Source organism: Blennius ocellaris (genome assembly GCF_963422515.1).
Source record: "Blennius ocellaris genome assembly, chromosome: 9".
In the NCBI taxonomy this organism is placed as follows: Eukaryota; Metazoa; Chordata; class Actinopteri; order Blenniiformes; family Blenniidae; genus Blennius; species Blennius ocellaris.
In genome coordinates this window covers 6,048,725-6,068,202 of record NC_137658.1, presented here as the reverse complement: position 1 = coordinate 6,068,202, position 19,478 = coordinate 6,048,725, and the positions used below count along the sequence as shown (strand labels likewise).

General features: G+C 42.5%; 4 protein-coding genes across 4 annotated transcripts in view; 3 read left to right on the top strand and 1 right to left on the bottom strand.

The window, feature by feature from the left end:
• The window catches only part of tmem265 (transmembrane protein 265), a gene marked incomplete at its 3' end in the record, with an annotated part of 222,937 nt that overhangs the window by 142,871 nt on the left and 60,588 nt on the right, over positions 1-19,478 (top strand). The window lies entirely within an intron of this gene.
• On the top strand, positions 3,507-7,468 carry fosl1a (FOS like 1, AP-1 transcription factor subunit a). The gene is made up of 4 exons (XM_080502026.1): positions 3,507-3,861; positions 4,460-4,717; positions 5,731-5,838; positions 6,207-7,468. The coding sequence occupies exons 1-4, from the start codon at positions 3,772-3,774 to the stop codon at positions 6,753-6,755; spliced, it is 1,005 nt and encodes a 334-aa protein (XP_080358152.1). The 5' UTR covers positions 3,507-3,771; the 3' UTR covers positions 6,756-7,468.
• Positions 8,878-11,262, bottom strand: ccdc85b (coiled-coil domain containing 85B). Its single transcript, XM_080502030.1, has one exon. It carries the CDS (start codon positions 10,769-10,771, stop codon positions 10,169-10,171), a length of 603 nt encoding a protein of 200 aa, XP_080358156.1. The 5' UTR covers positions 10,772-11,262; the 3' UTR covers positions 8,878-10,168.
• On the top strand, positions 14,034-19,156 carry fibpa (fibroblast growth factor (acidic) intracellular binding protein a). Its single transcript, XM_080502020.1, has 11 exons — positions 14,034-14,342; positions 14,433-14,517; positions 16,023-16,221; positions 16,386-16,512; positions 16,732-16,832; positions 17,070-17,203; positions 17,643-17,751; positions 17,857-17,920; positions 18,004-18,090; positions 18,211-18,308; positions 18,959-19,156. Exons 2-11 carry the CDS (start codon positions 14,433-14,435, stop codon positions 19,026-19,028), a joined length of 1,074 nt encoding a protein of 357 aa, XP_080358146.1. The 5' UTR covers positions 14,034-14,342; the 3' UTR covers positions 19,029-19,156.

Here is a 19,478-nt window from a genome sequence, read left to right as displayed (position 1 = left end):
GAACTTTTACGATTCTTATTTTTTTCACGTGTACCTCTGTAATTTGGCTCATAACACCAAGTGATCTGCTGTTAAAAGTTACCACTGAGTGTGCCAACAATTTCATTCATCCTTTATCAGTATTTTTTTTTTTTGGAGCAAATACAATTATTCCTTTACTAATCCTTGCATTCAGTCTCCTTTTGTATAAAAGTGACATTATATATACCGTTGTGTTGTCAAAGTTTAGTTCAAGCTAACTTTTGCCGAAAATCTTGCAAAAAACAAATAAACAACAACAAAAAAAAACCTGTGAAAAAAACGTCCCATACAAAGCGGGAGGGAGAGGCACTTCATGGAGGAGATCAAAGGTGATGAGAGGAGAGGCAGGCCCACAAAGTACTGGACTTTTCCTCGTTTGTTTGTTATTTTTTAAATTTATTTATATATTTATTTATATATTTATGAGAGAAACATATATGCAGTAACATCTATCTATCTATCTATCTATCTATCTATCTATCTATCTATCTATCTATCTATCTATCTATCTATCTATCTATCTATCTATCTATCTATCTATCTATCTATCCAGCTATTTCACTATCTATCTAGCTATCTGGACCTATCTTGAAAAGTAACAAATAGTTCATCATAAAAAGTGCTTTATAATTTGACATTGAGTATTTTCTTGACAACAGTATTGGTACTCATCATTTAAGCAGTGCAAACAAAATACAACAGATACTCCTACGTGAGTGAAGGTCTTGCATGCAATGTATCAGTACAGATATTGCTATCCTCAACAAATGATAACAATGATGGATTAAAAATGACATATCTTCCATTCAATTTATTGTAACTCTTTGCCTGTTTGCAAGTTTTCTTGTATATGTGTGGACGTGCGTGCGGATGAGTCGTCCAGTTTCCATTCACAATCCAAGGGATCTAATTTGGTGACTCGCTATTGCCCGAGATGTATCCTGCCTCCACTCTGCCATCCTGAAATGAATGAATCAGATGTAACACAGAGGACTGGATCCCGTTTCTTTAGGTCAGTCAGTGCTGTTATTGGTCAAACCTTCAATGGGCATCCACAGTATAAGCTCATCCAGGTTTTACCGATTGTTACACAAATATTCTTTCACAATGTGTTAATTACGGTACGTGCAAAACCAAACGAGTTAAAGTGGGCATGGCATGAAAATGATGTTGGGCTCTGTGAAGCACGTGTGTGTGTGTGTGTGTGTGTGTGTGTGGGTGGGAGTGTGGGTGGATGAGTAAACGTGTATAAATGTGGAGATGAGTAAATTGCAAAGGAATCTACACTTCCTCCATTTCTCACCACAGAAAATGTTAACTTTTGGAGGGAAAATGTGGAGCAAAACAGGAAAACAGCTACTTACTCACACTTTTATATGCAAATAAACAAAATCTCTTAAAAAAATTATATATTAAATTAGATGTCAGACTTTAACAGACTTTTTCAGGTCAAATAAAAAAAATATTTTTTGTTGTTTTTTGTTTTTTGTTTAAGTGAGTCGACGAAATGAAGTGTAATCAGGGAACATAACAAGTTGTGACTTGTCCACCTCTGGAGACGTATAAAGCACCAGTGTCATCATGCATTCCTGAACCTTGAGTCATGTGACGCTTACCTTTAACCCATTTACACTTCAGACAACTCCATAAAACATTAAACAATAAAAAAAAAAAAAGTGTGTTGCGTGTGTCCTTGTTATTACAAGGTGTTTTATTGTTGAAACCTGAGACCCGCTCAAGTGAGACTGAAAACCATAAGTACAGACGCTGCAAAATACCTCACCCTGCCAACACATGGGAGTTTTTATTACAGTCTCAATCATCAATAAAAGATAAGGTGAAACCGGAGTTGGCCTTAGTGCCTCAAGTGTTTTCAGATGGAGTCCAGAAATGTATAATACAAATTTTGCTTTTACTTTTTTCCATGAGTCAAGACACCAGAGACTTTACTGCCTGGCTTTTCAATCTGCTTAGCTTTTCAAAAGATATTGACAGTTCTTAGTCTTTAGGGAGAAATTTGTAGTAACATGAGACATGAGGACAGTCAGCAGCCGGAAGAAATCAGTCGATGCTGGGAACTCTTGTCCTCGGGGACTGCAAGGTCAGCAGCTGTTGTGACAGACGAAGCTTACCGACTACAGAACTTAAAAGACTTTTCTTTTTTACAAGGTACTATATTGTGCCTGCAAGTTGGAAACAGACATCGAGGTGGACAGCGGAGTAATTGAGCAGCTTTATTTTATTTTTTTGCCAGTCGACTGACTCATCTCCACAAGCATGCATGCACATTGATGTGGTTTTCAAAGTGAGAGTGACTGCCAAAAGCCTCGACACCGTTCAGCGCATGCGCCGTATTTTGCCAAATTTTCGGAGTCTATTTCGCAACTCGTTTTATGTCACTTTCGCAGCGGTATTAGAAGCTTGCAGCTATATGATGAAACATTAGAAGGGTGGAGGTCATTCCTGTTACGTCAAAGCTTTGTACCCAGTACTTCTTTGTAATATTGCATGTTATGAAATTACAAGTTAATACATGCTGAGTAACCCTCAGAATTTTAGAGACGCTCTGAACTGAAGCTCTACAGCTTACAATGGCATTTTTGCACTTGGAAAACTCAGAAGCTAAATCAAAACAAAACAAAAACTGTACAGTTTGTTCTGTTTTACAATGAAACTTGAACTCTGACTCATAGTTACTGTATCTTCTGACCTGATCTTTGCTTTCGTTGTATCACCTCTCACATGTGGGTCCATTCAAATTAAACTATCCGCTGAATATGACATTTGAAATGTAGATATTACGCTGTTATCACAAAATCCAAATGCTGACACAATTAAATTCAGTATTTTAACCGACAGAAACATTTATTGTGTGTTGAAAACAGTTTTTGTGAATAAGAAAGTGCCTTAAATTTAGTTTGTGAAAAGAACGTATTCAGATGGATTCTGTGCTTCAGATCCCCCTTGTGATGTCATCATTGAGCTTGCAGGTGTGTGTGTGTGTGTGTGTGTGTGTGCGTGTGTGTGTGTGTGTGTGTGTGTGTAATATAAAATCATGGACTTGAATATTTTTTTTAATTTGACATAATATACCAAAAAACTGATTGACAGTTTCAACATACTGATTCGCACTAACTTTTTTAAAAATAAAAATAAATTACCACATTACGCAGGTGGTTAAAACATCTACATACACTCAAAAACAAGCAGTAAACAGCAGCAGTACTTCCACTTGTAGCTGGAAAGTGCGGTAGCATTTCCACGGCTGCGTTTGAGACCATGAGGTGAAGCTGCCCGAGGAATCCCGGCTCTGCTCTCAGGAGGAAACTCTCTCCAAATATGGGCAGTGACGCGCTCCAGCCCCCCCACGTGACACGAGAGACTCCAGACAGCACTAAATTCCCGTAAGTCAGGAGGGGCGTGGCGAACATAAAGAACTGCTTTAAGAGTTTACAACCTCGCAAACACTCCCAGACCTCCAATTCTGGATGCGTGACTAAGAAAGGTCGAACCAACTGAAGATCGTATTTGGACGTTTGAGGGCATTTTTGAAAAAGGAGAAGCGGTATTTCGTTCCCTTCACCCCCTCGAAAACTCTCCCGCTTGGACTCTACCGATTACCGCAATAAGGTGGGCTTGCCCGGAGTTTGAATTGATACGCTCGACTCCGACCAGAAAGTCATTCCGAGAGGCGTGGGGCTCATATAGAAGCAGCTGGACTGAGTTTTCTATTTCACCGAAACGGAGAGGATGTACCGAAACTTTGGGAGTCAAGAAAGGGAAAACCCGCCGTTCACCGGCACGGCATCTGGGTCAAACTCTGCGTCCCAGCAGGAGCAGGTAGGTGCTATCTTACACACTATTATATTATATTACATTACATTACATTACATTACATCATATCATCCCTACCCGACCCTGTCGGGGGCTCGGGGCCTGGGTCCACCACCCTCCCATCCCCAGAGCCATCTTTTCAGATCATATCATATCATATATACAACAGGTATATTGTAATGTCATTCAACAGTGCTACAGGTTGGAGGTCACAGCAGTGTGACTTAAGGCAAATATACTAACAATGTGTCATAGCTGCTAATAATTTTCAAACACAAACAGACCATGTAGTTGAGTTTGAATCAAACTGTGCTGCATAGAGGCAAGGAAATCTTCTTTTGATATTATGTGGATTCACTGCTGAGCTGGCGATGTATATACAGATATGCGTTATTATGTGCTTCCAAAGGTGAAAAAGGAATATTTAACTTAATCCACTAAATAATCAGGATCATCCCCACAACTTCTTTTATAACCTGTACTATTTTAATTTAACTTCTCACACAGTATTTGTTCTGTCTGCAATTGATGTTTAACTAAGGTCAAGTGTCAGGCTATTATCAATGTCTTACATTACACACTTCATATTTTTTTTTCTCCACAGAAATTCACAATGGCAGGCAGCAGCCAGTTTGTTCCCAGCCTTAATGCCATCACGACCAACCAGGACCTTCAATGGCTGGTGCAGCCCTCCCTCATGCATCCACCGGGCCCCTCACGATCACCAGTGCCTCCCTACCCGACCCTGTCGGGGGCTCGGGGCCTGGGTCCACCACCCTCCCATCCCCAGAGCCATCTTTTCAGACCAGGGGTTATCAGGGCAGCTGCGAATAATTCGACAAGGCGCAGGAGCGACGACCATGTAAGAGGGATTTTGATCTTGTTCTGCTTGTAGATGGACCTGTTGAAATTCTGCCGTTTGGAAAGTGCGAGTTGCATCAGATGAGGTGAAGTTACAGAACAGCCTCACATTTTCCCTTGAGGGACTGCAGATACAGAGGTGTGGACGATGGCTCAATCGTTTCTATATAACTAGTGTGTAATATCCTGTAATCCTCGATGACACAACTGTGTCATTTCCTTTGAACATACACAGCACATCAGTGAATTTAGAAAAAGAAGGAAATTAAATTTATGCAATACATATTTGACCCCTTAGGTCAAATACAGTTTAGAGACAAGCTCGAGGTTATTTTGTTGGCTGGTTCATGATGTTAACTTTGAGTCATTGTTTACATAGTAAAAGTATCACACTATCTTCCATGTTTGTGAACTTGTTGTTAGCAGAGCGTCGCGCGTCAAACCACAACGACCCATTTTCATTTGAGGAACAGCATCATTTTGCCCACTAATGGTTTTTCCAGGTCTTTTCAAGCATTTCATCAGACACACTTTGGCACACATCGGCATGGCAGAGTTGTAATTTCATGTTACAGGAAGTAGACTGTCATGTGACTCATGGGGGGAGTCATTTTCTGTGACTCACACCTGAGTCACAGCTGGGGTCTGATCGTGACTCATCATCCCAGAAGGGCGGGAAATATTGGAGCAACAGCAGTCATTCACTGGGGCGCAGCTTGAAGTCATAGCCCGGATGATACAAAGGCACAAAGGCACAGACGTTTGTAACTCGTTCAGCTGCCGTGACTGTGATGACTCACTGTGCACACATGGTGGTAGCATTTCTACTGCGGGTCGTCACTCGTGCTGAATTCCCTAGAAGGATCCCTTCAGTTTTGATAATCCAGGACAAACTGTCTCCTAAAAGCAAGGCAGCCAATTTCAAAACCCGAAGTTCGGCTCTTGTCGTTTCGTTCCGTCGGATTCAAATCTATTCAATTTCCCCGTGTTTTTTCTTTTTGTTTGTCTTCACAGCTGTCCCGCGAAGAATTGGAAAGACGCAGAATAAGGAGGGAGCGGAATAAGTTGGCGGCGGCGAAATGTCGCAATCGTCGTCGGGAGTTGACCGACTCGCTGCAAAATGTGAGTGAGCATTGTGCCACGGCCGTGACGTCAACGGCGTGGAAAGATTACTTAAGAGGCCTTAATGTAAAAGTACAACTGAAATGTTTTGTGAAGCGAGAAGAAATAGTCTTCAAACTTTTTTGAAATTAGCATATTTATAGCAGATTTTTAGAGAAAGTGATCTTTCAGATTAAGTTTGTTTTAAATAACCCCAGTTTGACCTTTAACGTCAAGGTAATGTCATATTTCGTCCGGTGTTTTGTCCTTAAGACTGTGAATTTGAAATATAAGTGAATGGCTTCATTCATTGAACCTTTGTAAGCTTTGTAAGCCTCATTCCGGTATGAATCAATCTAAATTTGTCTGTATTTCGCTACCTTGTGCAGGAGACTGATGACCTGGAAGATGAAAAGTCAAGTTTACAGAAGGAAATAGCTGAATTACAAAAAGAGAAGGACAAGCTGGAGTTGGTCCTGGAAGCTCACCGCCCCATTTGCAAAATAGAGGACTCTGATTCCGATTCTGATGAAAAACGCCCACTTTCCTCCCTGGGAGCCATTAAACTGGAGCCGGAGGACCGCGGCAGACCCGGACCGTCGTCCAAGCCGCCGACCAGGATGGAGAAGCCCAGACCCAAGATCACCATCCCCGCCAAGCCGTCGGCGGCGACCATCTCTGCTCTTGTCACCGAATCCGAGTCCCTCCACACTCCGGTCCTCACCTCCACGCCATCCCTGCTGTCGTTCACGGCCGGGATGGTGTTCACTTATCCCTCTGCGCCGCTAGACACCAGCGCCCCCAGCGCATCCCACGCTGCGTCGCACCAGGGGAGCCTCCAGCAGCCTCAGGCCTGCGGGGTCGCCCACCGCCGCAGCAGCAGCAGCGGCGACCAGTCGGATCACTCCCTGCACTCGCCGACCATCCTCACCCTGTGACCGACGGCGCCGTCGCCCTCCAAACACTAATGTTTATTTCAGTGCCGTCGAGAAAAGATCCCGGCATGACGGGGATCACGATTGCAAATAACCATTTCAAAACGAGCGCCTGCTGCACTGCGTATCTTTAGAGAGTTGATTGTTTTCATAGATAACGTGCAAATTAGTGGCATTGTCAGGAAAGGAATGTTACACTCTTCTATTTTTTTATATAGAGACTTTATATTTCTCACGTTGAAAGCTAAACGAGATGGAATGAATGTGTTTTGAGGTTTATTTTGAAAGCATTGCATGCTGAAGATATTCTCAAGAAAAAAAATGCATATACGCTTTATAGAGTGAACTGTGACAACTATCTAATCAATGGAAAATACATGATGACGTTACCTTCAATAACTTGTTACACTAATATAATATTTTACGAAAGTCGTCATAAAGAAACATTTGAGCACTTACAAACAAACGGTCCCTATTTTTCTATGACCTTCTAAGAAATTAGAAATGTATGACAAAGGACATTATTGACCACTAAGGCTGGGCCATAGGAGTTGATATAGATTATTGAATCACGTATTTATTTTTGAGAGTGTAATATATACTTTTTGGTAATGTTTGTATTTTCTCTAAAGAATTAACTGATCTGGTGGGCAGTGCCTTACTTTTCACTTTAGTTTGAACTGTACTACTCTTCTACGAATAAAAAGACAAACCTTCTCAAACCTGTGATGGTGTAAAATTATTGCTGCTGAACAAACAACCTGGAAATGTGTTGTTCCTGTGGTTTTGTATTAAATGAGCTTTCACTTCTCAATGGTGGGATGTGTGCACTCTTCACCCTTTATCAATCAAGTGTTCATAACTGGTAACTTCTACATTTCTTCCTGTTTCTCCTCAACTAATGATGGTAAACTGATGGCCGACAAAAATGTAAACTTTTTCCAAACATTGAAGTGAGGCCTGCGAGTGAAAGACTTGTGGAATTTGCGTAAATGACGACAATTGAGATTTTCTAGTTTTCACTTCTCATAATAATACGTACAGTGAGAATTTCTTGTCCTTTTGTTTTGAAAGCCCATCTGGCTTCTCGAGTCAATGCATGCTTGTCATGCTTACTTTTAAATGCCTATTAATTATAATAAGTCTTGTTAATGGTTCTTTTTGCCAATAGGACATTATATCATGCATATATGGGTCACAGTGGGACAACATTTGGCAAAATGATTGTCGAATCTTTACAAACTTCAGTGAGAAATGTATCATATTTATATATATTTTTTAAACGATTTGTGCATGTATTACTTTTTTATGTTTTTCAAGGTTTGAGTGTTTTTTTAAAAAACATATACATAGTATTTGATGGTGTCTTTAAGACCAACTCCAAAAAGTGACAAAAAGTAAGTACCATTGTGATTTCACTGAATTCCCTATTAAGGCATAATTTTGTTTTTGAGAGAAGACGAGTTACCCTTTAACTGGAGTATTGTTCAATGTGTATATCTAAAAAAAAAAAAACACACCCCAACAATTAAGAAGCAAAACAATCATTACTGAGAGGTATCATTATTGTCAGTGGAAAGAAGAATTTTATGACCGCAGAATATATCAACAAACTGTAATAACTGCTCTCTGACCATCAGCTGTAAACACAGCAGCCATCTCTGTTCTGCCGTTTCCCACTGAGAACTAAGTGAATCTCTCCCTAATACATCCATGGCTCAGAGGGCATTGGATTGCTGAAATGGGGTTAGAGAGAGCGAGAGAGAGAGAGAGGCAGAGATGGAAAGAGAGCCATTGAGAGCCGGTGAGCATGAGGGAGGCAAAAAAAAAAAAAATCAGCACGCATGCTGCTGTCAAAGGACGTCTGTGCATCACTAAGTGAGTAAAAGCATCTCGCCTCCCCTCTCCAGCGCTCCAGACTGTACGAAAAGGGATCCTAAAAATAAAACTGATGAACATCCATAAAGCGTGTATGACATGACGGGCGGCATCAATCAAGAGCAGATGGTTCAGGCGCGAAGGTCAAAACAACAAGTGCGGAAATCAATCCTTCATTCTGTGTCGTGTAAACGCGAATGCCCCTTTGTGCAAAGTCAGACACGCAAAAAGAAAGGTCAGAGCGGCACAGAGTGTCATACTCACTGTATTTAAAGCTCTTCAGTGCACTACGAGCATAGCCCACCAATAAACAGCTAAACAACTAAATAAATCTGCTCTAATCCATGTGCATCATCTATGATTTCAACTGAAATTGGTTAGTAAATGCTAGTTAACACAGAAAAACCAAGGTAAAGAAGGGTCAAAGTTAAGATCATCCCTTGTGCCACAGATTCAATACAAAGCATGAGTTACAGAAGAGAAAGATGACAAGCGCCAACTCAAACAAACTCCGTGATATGCAACTGAACATCGACGTCATTAAAAAAAAAAAGAAAAAAGAGAAAAAAAAGTCATACATGTGGATTTAAACAGCCTTGAATAGAACAGAATAAAAATCAGCAAAACTTGTAGACCTTCCAGTTTGATACAAAGAGTTTCCAGTTCAATTGTTTTCTATATATATATAAAAAGTGACAGAATCTTTTTTTCTTCTTTTTTTTTAAGTCCAGTTCTGCTTTGAATGAGGTCCAAAGACATCCATTGCGTCTGATCCCAGACCTTAAATGTGTGCCCGGCAGCCCCACCCACAGTGAACCTGAAGGGCCTTTACATCAGATTGGTTTACAGGCCTGTACAAATTGTGACGATCATCATGCACGTATGGCACTCCAATCCTGTCCTGAGGAAGTGAGTGCATAAAATATTACACATTATTGGGCACGTAGCAAAAGCAAATATCAAATAGTTTCTTTTTGTGGTCATCACAACTCACCTATTTCAGTGCCATTGGAATTCAGTGGACTAAATATGGCTCAAAACTGGATTGAAATGAATCTTTAGACCTGTGATTTAAAGATCCAAGATAACCAGTGCAATAGAAAGAAGGCTTCTACCAGTGTAGGCTAGTCCAGTGCATGAGATCAATTTATATATGCGACCCACTTTTTTGGTCCCATTTTTTTTTTCTCTCTCCCTCTCAACAACAGACCACTGAAAAAGGGAGAATTCTGAAGAGTCATTAGAAAACAAAAAGAAAAAAAAAACACTGTAAAATTTAGATACATTATCTTCTGGCAAACATTTATTAAATGTCCTTGTTTAAAGTCCTGAAATGTGAGGTGTGACAGAGTCTTTGTCAAGTCAAAATTCCTAGTGGCACACAAAAACTCTGCAGCATCCAGAAAAGCCCTAATGCCATTTCTTTTTTCCTCTTCAGATCAAATTGTCTTGTCAGTCCACAGCCTCCTCTGCAAGGATGGAGAAGCCCTTCGTTGCTGACGTGGGGGTCCTGCACTGAGGGGTGGGTGGGGTGGGGGTCAGTCATCAGGCGAGCACACCAGGTGAAGCTGGTCGGGGCTGCCCACGCTGCCCGTGCTGGAGCTGCCGTCCCCCAGGTCCCGGGCCACCATGCAGGGCAGGTTGAGCTCGGTGGAGCCCCCGGGGCTGGAGTCGCTCCTGCTCACGCACTCCTCCTCCAGGACGAGGCACAGCTCCTTCAGGTCCAGGTTCTCCTTCACCAGGCCGTCCTGCATGCGCTCCAGGTCGGCCAGCTTTTTCAAATACCCGCCCAGGTCCTCGCGCATCACTTTGGCCGCGTGGTGCCCGAACAGCTGCCACTCCCGGGCCAGCTTCTTCACCTTGAGCCGGTCGTCGTCCAGGAAGCAGCACAGGTCCCGCAGCTCCACGTTCTCCTCCTGCAGGCGCTGGTTGATGACTTTCAGTTCCCTGATCTCGAGGAGGTGTCCCTGCAGCTGTTTGTTTACCTCCTTGATGAGCCGGCCGCGCTGGATCAGAGCCGAGATCTTGTCCGACTCCTCTTTACGCAGCCGGCTCACCAGCTCCTCTTTGGAGCACGCCAGGAGGTCCTCGTCGGACATCTTTGACAGTTCTCGGTTTATTATCTCACCTTCGCTTCCCATTGTTTTTCCAGCGGAAAAACAAAACAAAAAAACAAAACAAAAAAAACGACACCTTTGGGTACCTGAGAATGAATACGCACTGAGATGTGTGTAGATTTGAAGCTCAACTGAGCGCCATCGTCATCTGTGGCCACTGTGTTCCAGATGTCATGTATGCGATCAGCACAGCACCGGGGGTAAAAAAAAAAAAAAAAAATCAAGGCATGTGATGTCTTAATTTAGATGGTTTTCCTTCGAGGCGCATCGACTCCGGTGCTGTTTTGTGCGCAACCCGTTGTACGTTCTCCGCGGACGACGCTGTAACGAGGCCGTGTAAGAAAATGCAGCACAAACCCCCCATTAATGTCAATCTGTCATCCTCTCAGCGGCAGGCTGTTTCTCCAAAAGGCCTCCGGGAGCACCACCACGCTCCTTGTTCCCCCCTCCTTCTCTGAAGGCGACACCCGCCCCTTGGGCTTCGCTGTGCGAGATGTGTTCCAGAAAGGCCCGGCGAATCCTAGGAGGGTTTTTAATCCAGCCGCCCCCCCCGACGCACACCCTGCAGATGTTGTGATTTCTTTCTTTCTTTTTTTTTTTACCTCGCTGGCATCGTTCTTCTCGTCGGGCTTGCGCGCAGAGCGCTCGCTCCGGCTGAATGAACTGGGAGGAAAGAAGAAGAAGAAGAAAAAAAACCTGCACGGTACGACGGCCTCCTAGTTCAAACTCATTCTCCCGACTGGGAAAAAAAAAAAACGACAGAGAGCAAAAAAAAAAACCCCACCTCGATCCCCACCCGTTATCCGCTCATAAGTGCATCATCTGTGCTCATCCTCCGGAGCTGGACTGTCACCACAACAATGTCCGCCTGCGCCGCTTCACGGCTTTCGACTCCAACCGTGCGTCAAGGCGCAAGTGCGCCAACCGGACCGGGGCCACTTTCAACGCGAGGTCGCTTCAACATTAAAGACCACCTCGTCGTTGTTCTTACGATTTACACACACACATTGGGGTGAAGTTTAAAAGAAAAACACACGTTTTGAAACAAATAAGCCATAAAACAATAAATATCACCGATCTAACATTGTTTTCGATCTGAATATTGTGGAAACGTTTGGCACAATCGCGATCCTTCTCAGGCCCGCTTTTATTTTGAAGTACTTTCACAGGAAGTTTCACTTTTGATGTTGGATTTGACACATTGGTTCAATATTAATAAAAAAAAAATGTTTGTGGTTTTATTTGATATCTCCAGTGGCTTCTCCACATGTAATCTTTACAGCCAATGACAGGGCCTTAAGTGGTTAGAATTAATAGGTTATGACTGTGGTGAAGCTGATCTCACTCCAAACTACATTATATATATTTAAACCAAAAAAAGAAAAAAAAACATTTTGAGGATGAAGAACTCTTCCATGTGGGTTTTTTTTTTCTTTTTGTGATGAACGTGTGCGCCCCCATTTGGATTCCAAGCTGTATAGTTTAAACTAATTCAATGAAAGCAAAACAGCCTGGGTGGGCATGATTCAGAAAGAGAACGAAAAAGGAAAGTCATGTGTTCAACTACAAACCCATCCTGGAAGTGAAGACATACAGTATGACCTAATAAGGGGCTCAGGAACAGTACAGTTGTGCGATGAGAGACTCCTGCTTATTTCCTTTCAAAGAACACTGGCGGAAAGTGTGACTGCAGGCCTTTTTTTCCATGGGTTTATGCTGAGGCATTCAGCCACATCCTTCCGCCCTCTGTCCCACCTCCATTGTTCAACTGAGGCCATAACAATGTAGGGTGTTAACCGAGCAAGGGGGATCTGGGGATGGAATCAGGGTGTCATGTGGGGTTAGAAATGAGAGTGTTGATGTGCAGCAAGAGATCTCACCAAAAAAAAAAAAAAAAAGACACGTCGACTGAGTTATATCCACTGACATGTTGTGATTTTTGAAGGACAACATGCAGACACAAGGAGAGGGAGGGCGAGCATGGGGATTTGCAAGGATTTATTTAGATTAATCGTGGTAGGAAAAGAGAGCAGATTGTGTACACGCAGGCAGAGAGCAAAGATCACCCTGTGGGGGCCCCGGTGTTCAGCATGAAGCCTGTCTGTGTGATCTGACACGTCCAGTAAGAACTTTGAACACTATTAAAAGGGCAGAGATCAATAATGGACCCCTGGTCTATCTTCTATCTTCTACTGTTCCCCTGATATGTCAAGGCTGTCTTTTATAAATTAAATAGTGGTTGTGACTTGGATTTACACTGTAACACCAATGCCAATGGAGCAGTCTGTTGCATATGCTCCATCCTTTTCTTTGTGTATTTACTGCATGTCAGACAAAACTTTAGATTTAGGCATGTGGGGGCTGGGAGACAGAAACACCCCACTTGGACTCACACCAGAGATTTGCGATGTGGCAGGAGTGCTCATCAGTCCCACCATTCGACCAGATCATAAACCTAAAAGACTTGTTTGCCCATGACTGTCCCCACATAATTCTGAATAAACGGATATGCATTCTTGGAGAAGACATCTGGTAAATAATCCGATTTTGCAATTTATCCAGACCGCACTCTGAAGTGCTGCAGAAGACCCAGTACAGATATGCATTGCATTGCATGTGAGAACACTTCCCTTGACCAAAAAATAAAAATGCTAGGATAATAAAATTAAACATGAATCTTTTTTAAAAGCGAGGGGAAGGCATATTTTTGCAGACCATGTTTAATAAAATACACAACACTTATTTCATCATTGTATAAATATTGGGATGATGTCCCAAGTTTTCAAGCAAATAAGTCAAGACCCTGGATCATGTAATACTTGAAAAGAAGATATTTTTTCCTTGGAAATATTTTTTTTTTTTTCTGTTTTTACTGACAATTCAATTCTTCACTGTTCATCACCATTAAGCCTTGCACCTATTGATATTTACCTAATTTTAATTTTAGCATATTTGACCTTTTAAACATTCTATTATGCCAATTATGTTGAAATCTGTGTGGGAGAAAGTTATACAAATTTGCCTCTGGGATTAACAAGGTATTTTATATTATATTAAATTCTATTGCATTGTATTCTATTGTATTGTTTTATATATGAAATGTCATGGCAAAAATATGTGGATAGAGAATTAGTTAGCCAGCACCACATGCTTAATTAAATGGAAGCCTGTTCTCAGTTAAAAAGTAAAAAAAAAAAAGCCTCCGTGCGTAATGACGTCACCAACCCGGAAGTGCGCGTCCCTGTGCGACGTGCCTGCTGTTGTTGACATTGCGCTCGGAGCGAAATTCGTACCGTTTGTTTAATGATCACGTTATAAACACACACAAAAAACCCCCGTTCTGAATATTGGACTCGTATTAGCTCCGTGTTGATCCGGTGTTTGTTTCGTGGTTGTCAGTTTAGCCCGACGGGGACGGAGGTAACGTGTGACGCTAATCGTTATTTCAGGAAGTTAGCTCATTACTTAGCTCATTAGTTAGCCCATTAGTTAGCCATGCGGAGTCGATTTTAACTCGGGTAACGGATCTCACCGCTACACGGTCCAGAAACGGGCTCATTGTAGCTGGAAGCGGGTTTGATTGCGCCCTCACAAGGTATTACATGTCTTTTGAGCTAATTTGGCTGCTGTTTAGCGTCACGCCAACAATCCTAAACAGCCATGTATCCCTTTGTGTTTCTTACAGATGGCAGTAGAACTTGATGTGTTTGTGGGTAACACCACTATCATGGACGAGGAGGTTTACCAGCTCTGGTTGGATGGATACACAGGTAGGGATCACACCATCCACCTTAAGGATGACTGCATGTGCAGATCACTGCTGCACAACAATCCTAATATGAATCCAGAAATCCACAGTGAGGCCCGTGAGGCACAACACAATTAAATTAAGAAAAATGGTCACAAGAGATAGAGTTAAAGTCTGCAAAGTAAAGCTAACTAATCAAAAGAGCCAACATTGTGGTACAGGTTTACTTAAAAAAAAAATCATATGAACAAACTTGTGACAAAACCATGATGAAGGAAAGCCAAAACAAACACAACCAGCACATAGTCACAGTGGCTGCACCTCGATATGGAACTACCTTCATGAGAAATGACCAGACATGTAATACAACCAACGTGAGAAATCTATCTGTCAAAGAAAGGCTGAATGAACTATATAAAGTATTTCCTTCATAAACTGAGACGGAAATCAACTACAAGAACATGAAAATTGACAGTAGACATGGTTGTCGGAAACTCGGTTTGAGAAGACGCGGAATGTACTGGCACATAAATTGACCATTAAGAGGTGGAAACCCACTGAAATTATACCAAATGTTTATCATGTGTATCACATGATAAAAATCAAGCGTATCATGTATCACATGATTAAAAAAAAACGTGTACCACTAAAACAAATTGATAAATGATTGCAGTATCACATACTCATCAATACGATACCGAAAAAAATGGCACACAGGACGAGCTGAAAAAACCCCTCAATGAAGTGCAATGTTCTCAAAGTGAAAACAAAATCACTGAAAAAATTATCCCCAAATCAGTAAAGGTCCCGGTCGAAGGCTATGAATGAGCACAGATCTTATCGTCTTGTGTCCTGCACAGCGAGAGACAACTGGGACTTGTTTTTATTCTGTCTGGGTCACAGTGAACTTAATAGTAAATGTGTCTTTCCACACTCCGGATGTGTTTTTAAGAAGACTGGGAAAGACTAGATTTAACAAGAAAGTGGCTCTTGTCATATTTTATCAACCCTATCCAGTCCAGGGCGCTGGAGCTTGAGCCCAGTTGGTTTATGGGTGAAGGCAGGGTACATCCCGGACCGCTCATCGGTCATTACAGGGGGAAAGACGGTCTCCCACACTGAAATCCACACGTACGTTTTGAGCAACAAATCAATTCCAAAGGCTCAGTTCAAATAAAGCCACATTTTGGCAGGAAAATCGGGACTTTTAAATGTTGTGAGACAAATGTTATTCACTGGAGCTGTTAAGCAAGCCTCGTTCTGTAGTGTCATGTGACACCAAACCTCTCATCACACGAAGAAACTTGAAACCGTTAACAAGGTCATTTCAGTATAACACTGATCCCAAACATTGATTGTGGTGGAAACGTACAGTATAATACAAATTGAAGAAATATAAGAAATGGCATCTTACACACCAACAGTCTTGTGGAGCAAACTGAAGCTGGAGAAGCAACGGTATGTACGAAACCTCGCCGGTAAACAGTTTAACTTCACAGTTGTTTTTTTTTCTGCATTGGCCGCCAGTGAACGACGCAGTGACGGTACGGATGGAGGGAGGAGTGCTGGAGGAGTTTGAAGCCAGCGCAGATGTTCTGCTGAGCGACACCATGGACCAGTACAGGACCTTCCAGATGTGCGAGCGTCTGCTGCACAGTCCGGCCAAACTGGCCAACCAGCTGCTGTTCCAGATCCCGCCTCATCGACAAGCCATGCTCATCGAGAGGTGCAGCGCCGCCGACGCTCTCTGTTCACAAATCTGATTCCGTCTGTGGGAAAATGTTTTGTTTTTCTATGCTTCTCTGGACCAGATCTACATACGGCCGATACCGTTAACGTCTCCCGATGAGATTAAATACAGCGTATTGCTTGGCCTCTGTCCTTGTTCAGATATTACGCTTTTGATGACGCGTTTGTCCGTGAGGTCCTTGGAAAGAAGCTCTCCAAGGGAACAAAGAAAGACTTGGACGATATTGGTGCAAAGACGGGCGTGACGCTGAAAAGCTGCAGACGACAGGTAAATCTACTCCGGGCCGCACATTGACTGTTGCCTTCCAGTTTCATATACGCAATAATCATTATTATCATTAAAATATAATAAACTATACTGCCATCGAGCTGATTTCTCCAGCAGTTGGACGAGTTTAATATCATAGTTGAAGAAAGTACATGTGCAGATAAACCTCTCATTGTTGTGATTACGTAACTCTCTTAAGTCAATGTGTTTGAATTTCAGTTTGACAACTTCAAACGTGTTTTCAAAGTCGTGGAAGAGCTGAAGGGACCCCTGGTGGAGAACATAAGGCAGCACTTTCTTCTGTCTGACAAGCTTGCCAGGTAATTTCAGAGGAGAAAGCAGCACAGGCCTTCCTGCCTTTCCTCACTATCCAATCACCGCTTTGCGTTGTTGTTGGTAGTTTTATTTAAACTGATCACTCCATGCGCTTGTTCGACGACTAGTCAACCAGACAGCAACCTTAGAAGGAAACCATTCAAAATATGTAAACATATAAACGCAGCAATCTGATCCTCTTGTTCCACTTTATCGTTTCACATGTCGACCGCTCGTTTCAGGGATTACGCCGCCATTGTTTTCTTTGCCAACAATCGCTTTGAGACCGGGAAAAGAAAGCTGCAGTATCTCACGTTCCAGGACTTTGCTTTCTGTGCCGGGCAGCTTATCAACAACTGGACAGTCGGGGCCGTCGGTAAGTGATTTCAGTCGTTTCCTTTTTGGCCATTCTGTTGACTCAGGACTTGAAGGCACATGCATACCATATTTTTTTTTTAACAGCTACGTAATGCATTAGTCAAGGAATGTTGTCTGTATTTGTCTGGGCAGAAAATAAAAGTAAGAAATCCCCAAAACATATTTGCAGATCAATTTAAAATGCATTTAAAACACATTTCCCATTTGAAAACGGTAAAGATTTAGTCCGTCTTGAGTGTGTGTAAGCTCTTTGACCACCAGAGGTCCTTCAGGCTTTGTCGGTCCTTCTTCTGAGGATGAGGTTCAAATGTGTTGCCAATTAACGAAGTGACAAGTGTGAATCAATGAATCTGAACAGAACAGATTTGCTAGAAAATGTGACTATTTCTGTTGAAAAGAGATGTAATGACGATGCCTGACTTGAGTCGTTTTTGTAGATAACATGGTGGAAGACATGGACGTGGATCTGGATAAAGAGTTTTTACAGGAGCTGAAGGAACTCAAGATTTTAATCGCTGACAAAGATCTTCTTGATCAACACAAAAGGTGACAGAAACACAAATGGACCGTAAATGCTCCCAATGTTTTGTTGATTGATTATAAAAAAAAAACAATATTTACACCGACTCTCTGTTTTTTCTTTATGCTCAGTTTGGTTTGCACAGCTCTGCGAGGAAAGACTAAAGCATTTACTGAGATGGAGGCTAATTTCAAGGTGAGAAACACGTCAGTGTCCAAAAGGTGATCTTGTCCTTTAGATTTCATTTTCATGTCGTCCCTTTTGTTTTTTTTTTGCAGAATCTCTCCAGAGGCCTCGTGAACATTGCAGCTAAATTAACAAACACGAAAGACGTCCGAGATTTCTTTATTGATCTTGTGGAGAAGGTGAGGTTTTTTATTTTTTTGGGGGGGGGGATCGCTTGATTCTGGGCCAATTCGTCTTTCTCTTCAGTCTCGGAGTGGATGATGTAACCCTCCTCCGATGTTTTCTCTTCCCGCCTACAGTTTGTGGAGCCGTGCCGTTCAGACCGGTGGACGGCGGCGGACATGAAGCTCTACCTCACCCACTACACCAACTCCGCACACATACTTGACACATTCAAGTGAGTTACCGCGACTTTTTACCCTGCAAATGTCATCATCAGCCAGAGATTATCAGCAGCCCCCCCCGCCCCCCACCACAGGGTTCTCGGGCTCCAGTGAGAATCTGGTGCTAAAAATACTGGCAAGAATTTTGGAAAGACAAACGCGAAGAACAAACACAGTGGCAGTAATTAGATACGGCTAGTCCTGCTAGAACTACTACTACTTCTACTAATAAGGCATTTTCTCGATCAGCGCTTTCCGACGCTCTCAAATTCGCCTCATATTAAAAAAAACAACAACAAATAAAATCAGTCCTTTACGTTGACGTCCCCGGTCTGCCAGTGGGTGTCTCCCTATCTCGCCCCGGATTTCTTAAACTGTAGTTACCTTGTTTCTCATGCAAACACTCAGGAATGCAGTTAACGGTTTACACAGCCCTGCACCACTACAAGTTTAACAAAGAGATATTCATAAAGAGAAAAACAGACGACCTCCCCCCCACACCCCCCTAAGTCTCCCCGATTACTCCGGGGGGGGGACCGGGATTGCTTCATTTACTCACTTCACCCAGATTTCACAATTACAGTGTGTCATGAGACTTACAGTACTTCTCCGCCCCTCTTGCTCACTGTTAACTCTCCGTCTGTCTCTCCTCTCTGTCCTTCAGACACCAGGGCGTATGGGACAGATACATGGGCGTCATCAAAAGCTGTATCTTCAAAATGTATCATGACTGACACCATCCCGGTCTTCTACTCTTCTCACTGTTCGCCGAAGCCAATTTTTTTTTTTGTCCCCCCCCCCTGTTCTTTCAGTTGTCCCATTATTGCTCCAAACGGCCACTCGGACCCCTCGTCTCCTTTTCATTGTCTGCATAATTGGTTTGTAAATAAAAATCATGGTATTTACATCAAAATGCTATTTTGTTTTATATTGCATATAGCTCGTCTCTCTTGCTTGAACACGTTAAGTGTTTTCATCTGCTTTATGGGAAAGATGTCGCCAATTCGCGCCAAGACACAGGATTTACCGAGGTGGTGGGCGTTGGGTGGAGATAAGAGGCAGAAAAGACAAATCATACCACGGACGTGATTGCTTTAGCACTTCAGATCTCAAAAAGGACGACGAACCCGAAGCTTCACAGCCAGTGTGTGGGATGTCTGTGTGTGGTCGTTTGAATTTGGGGG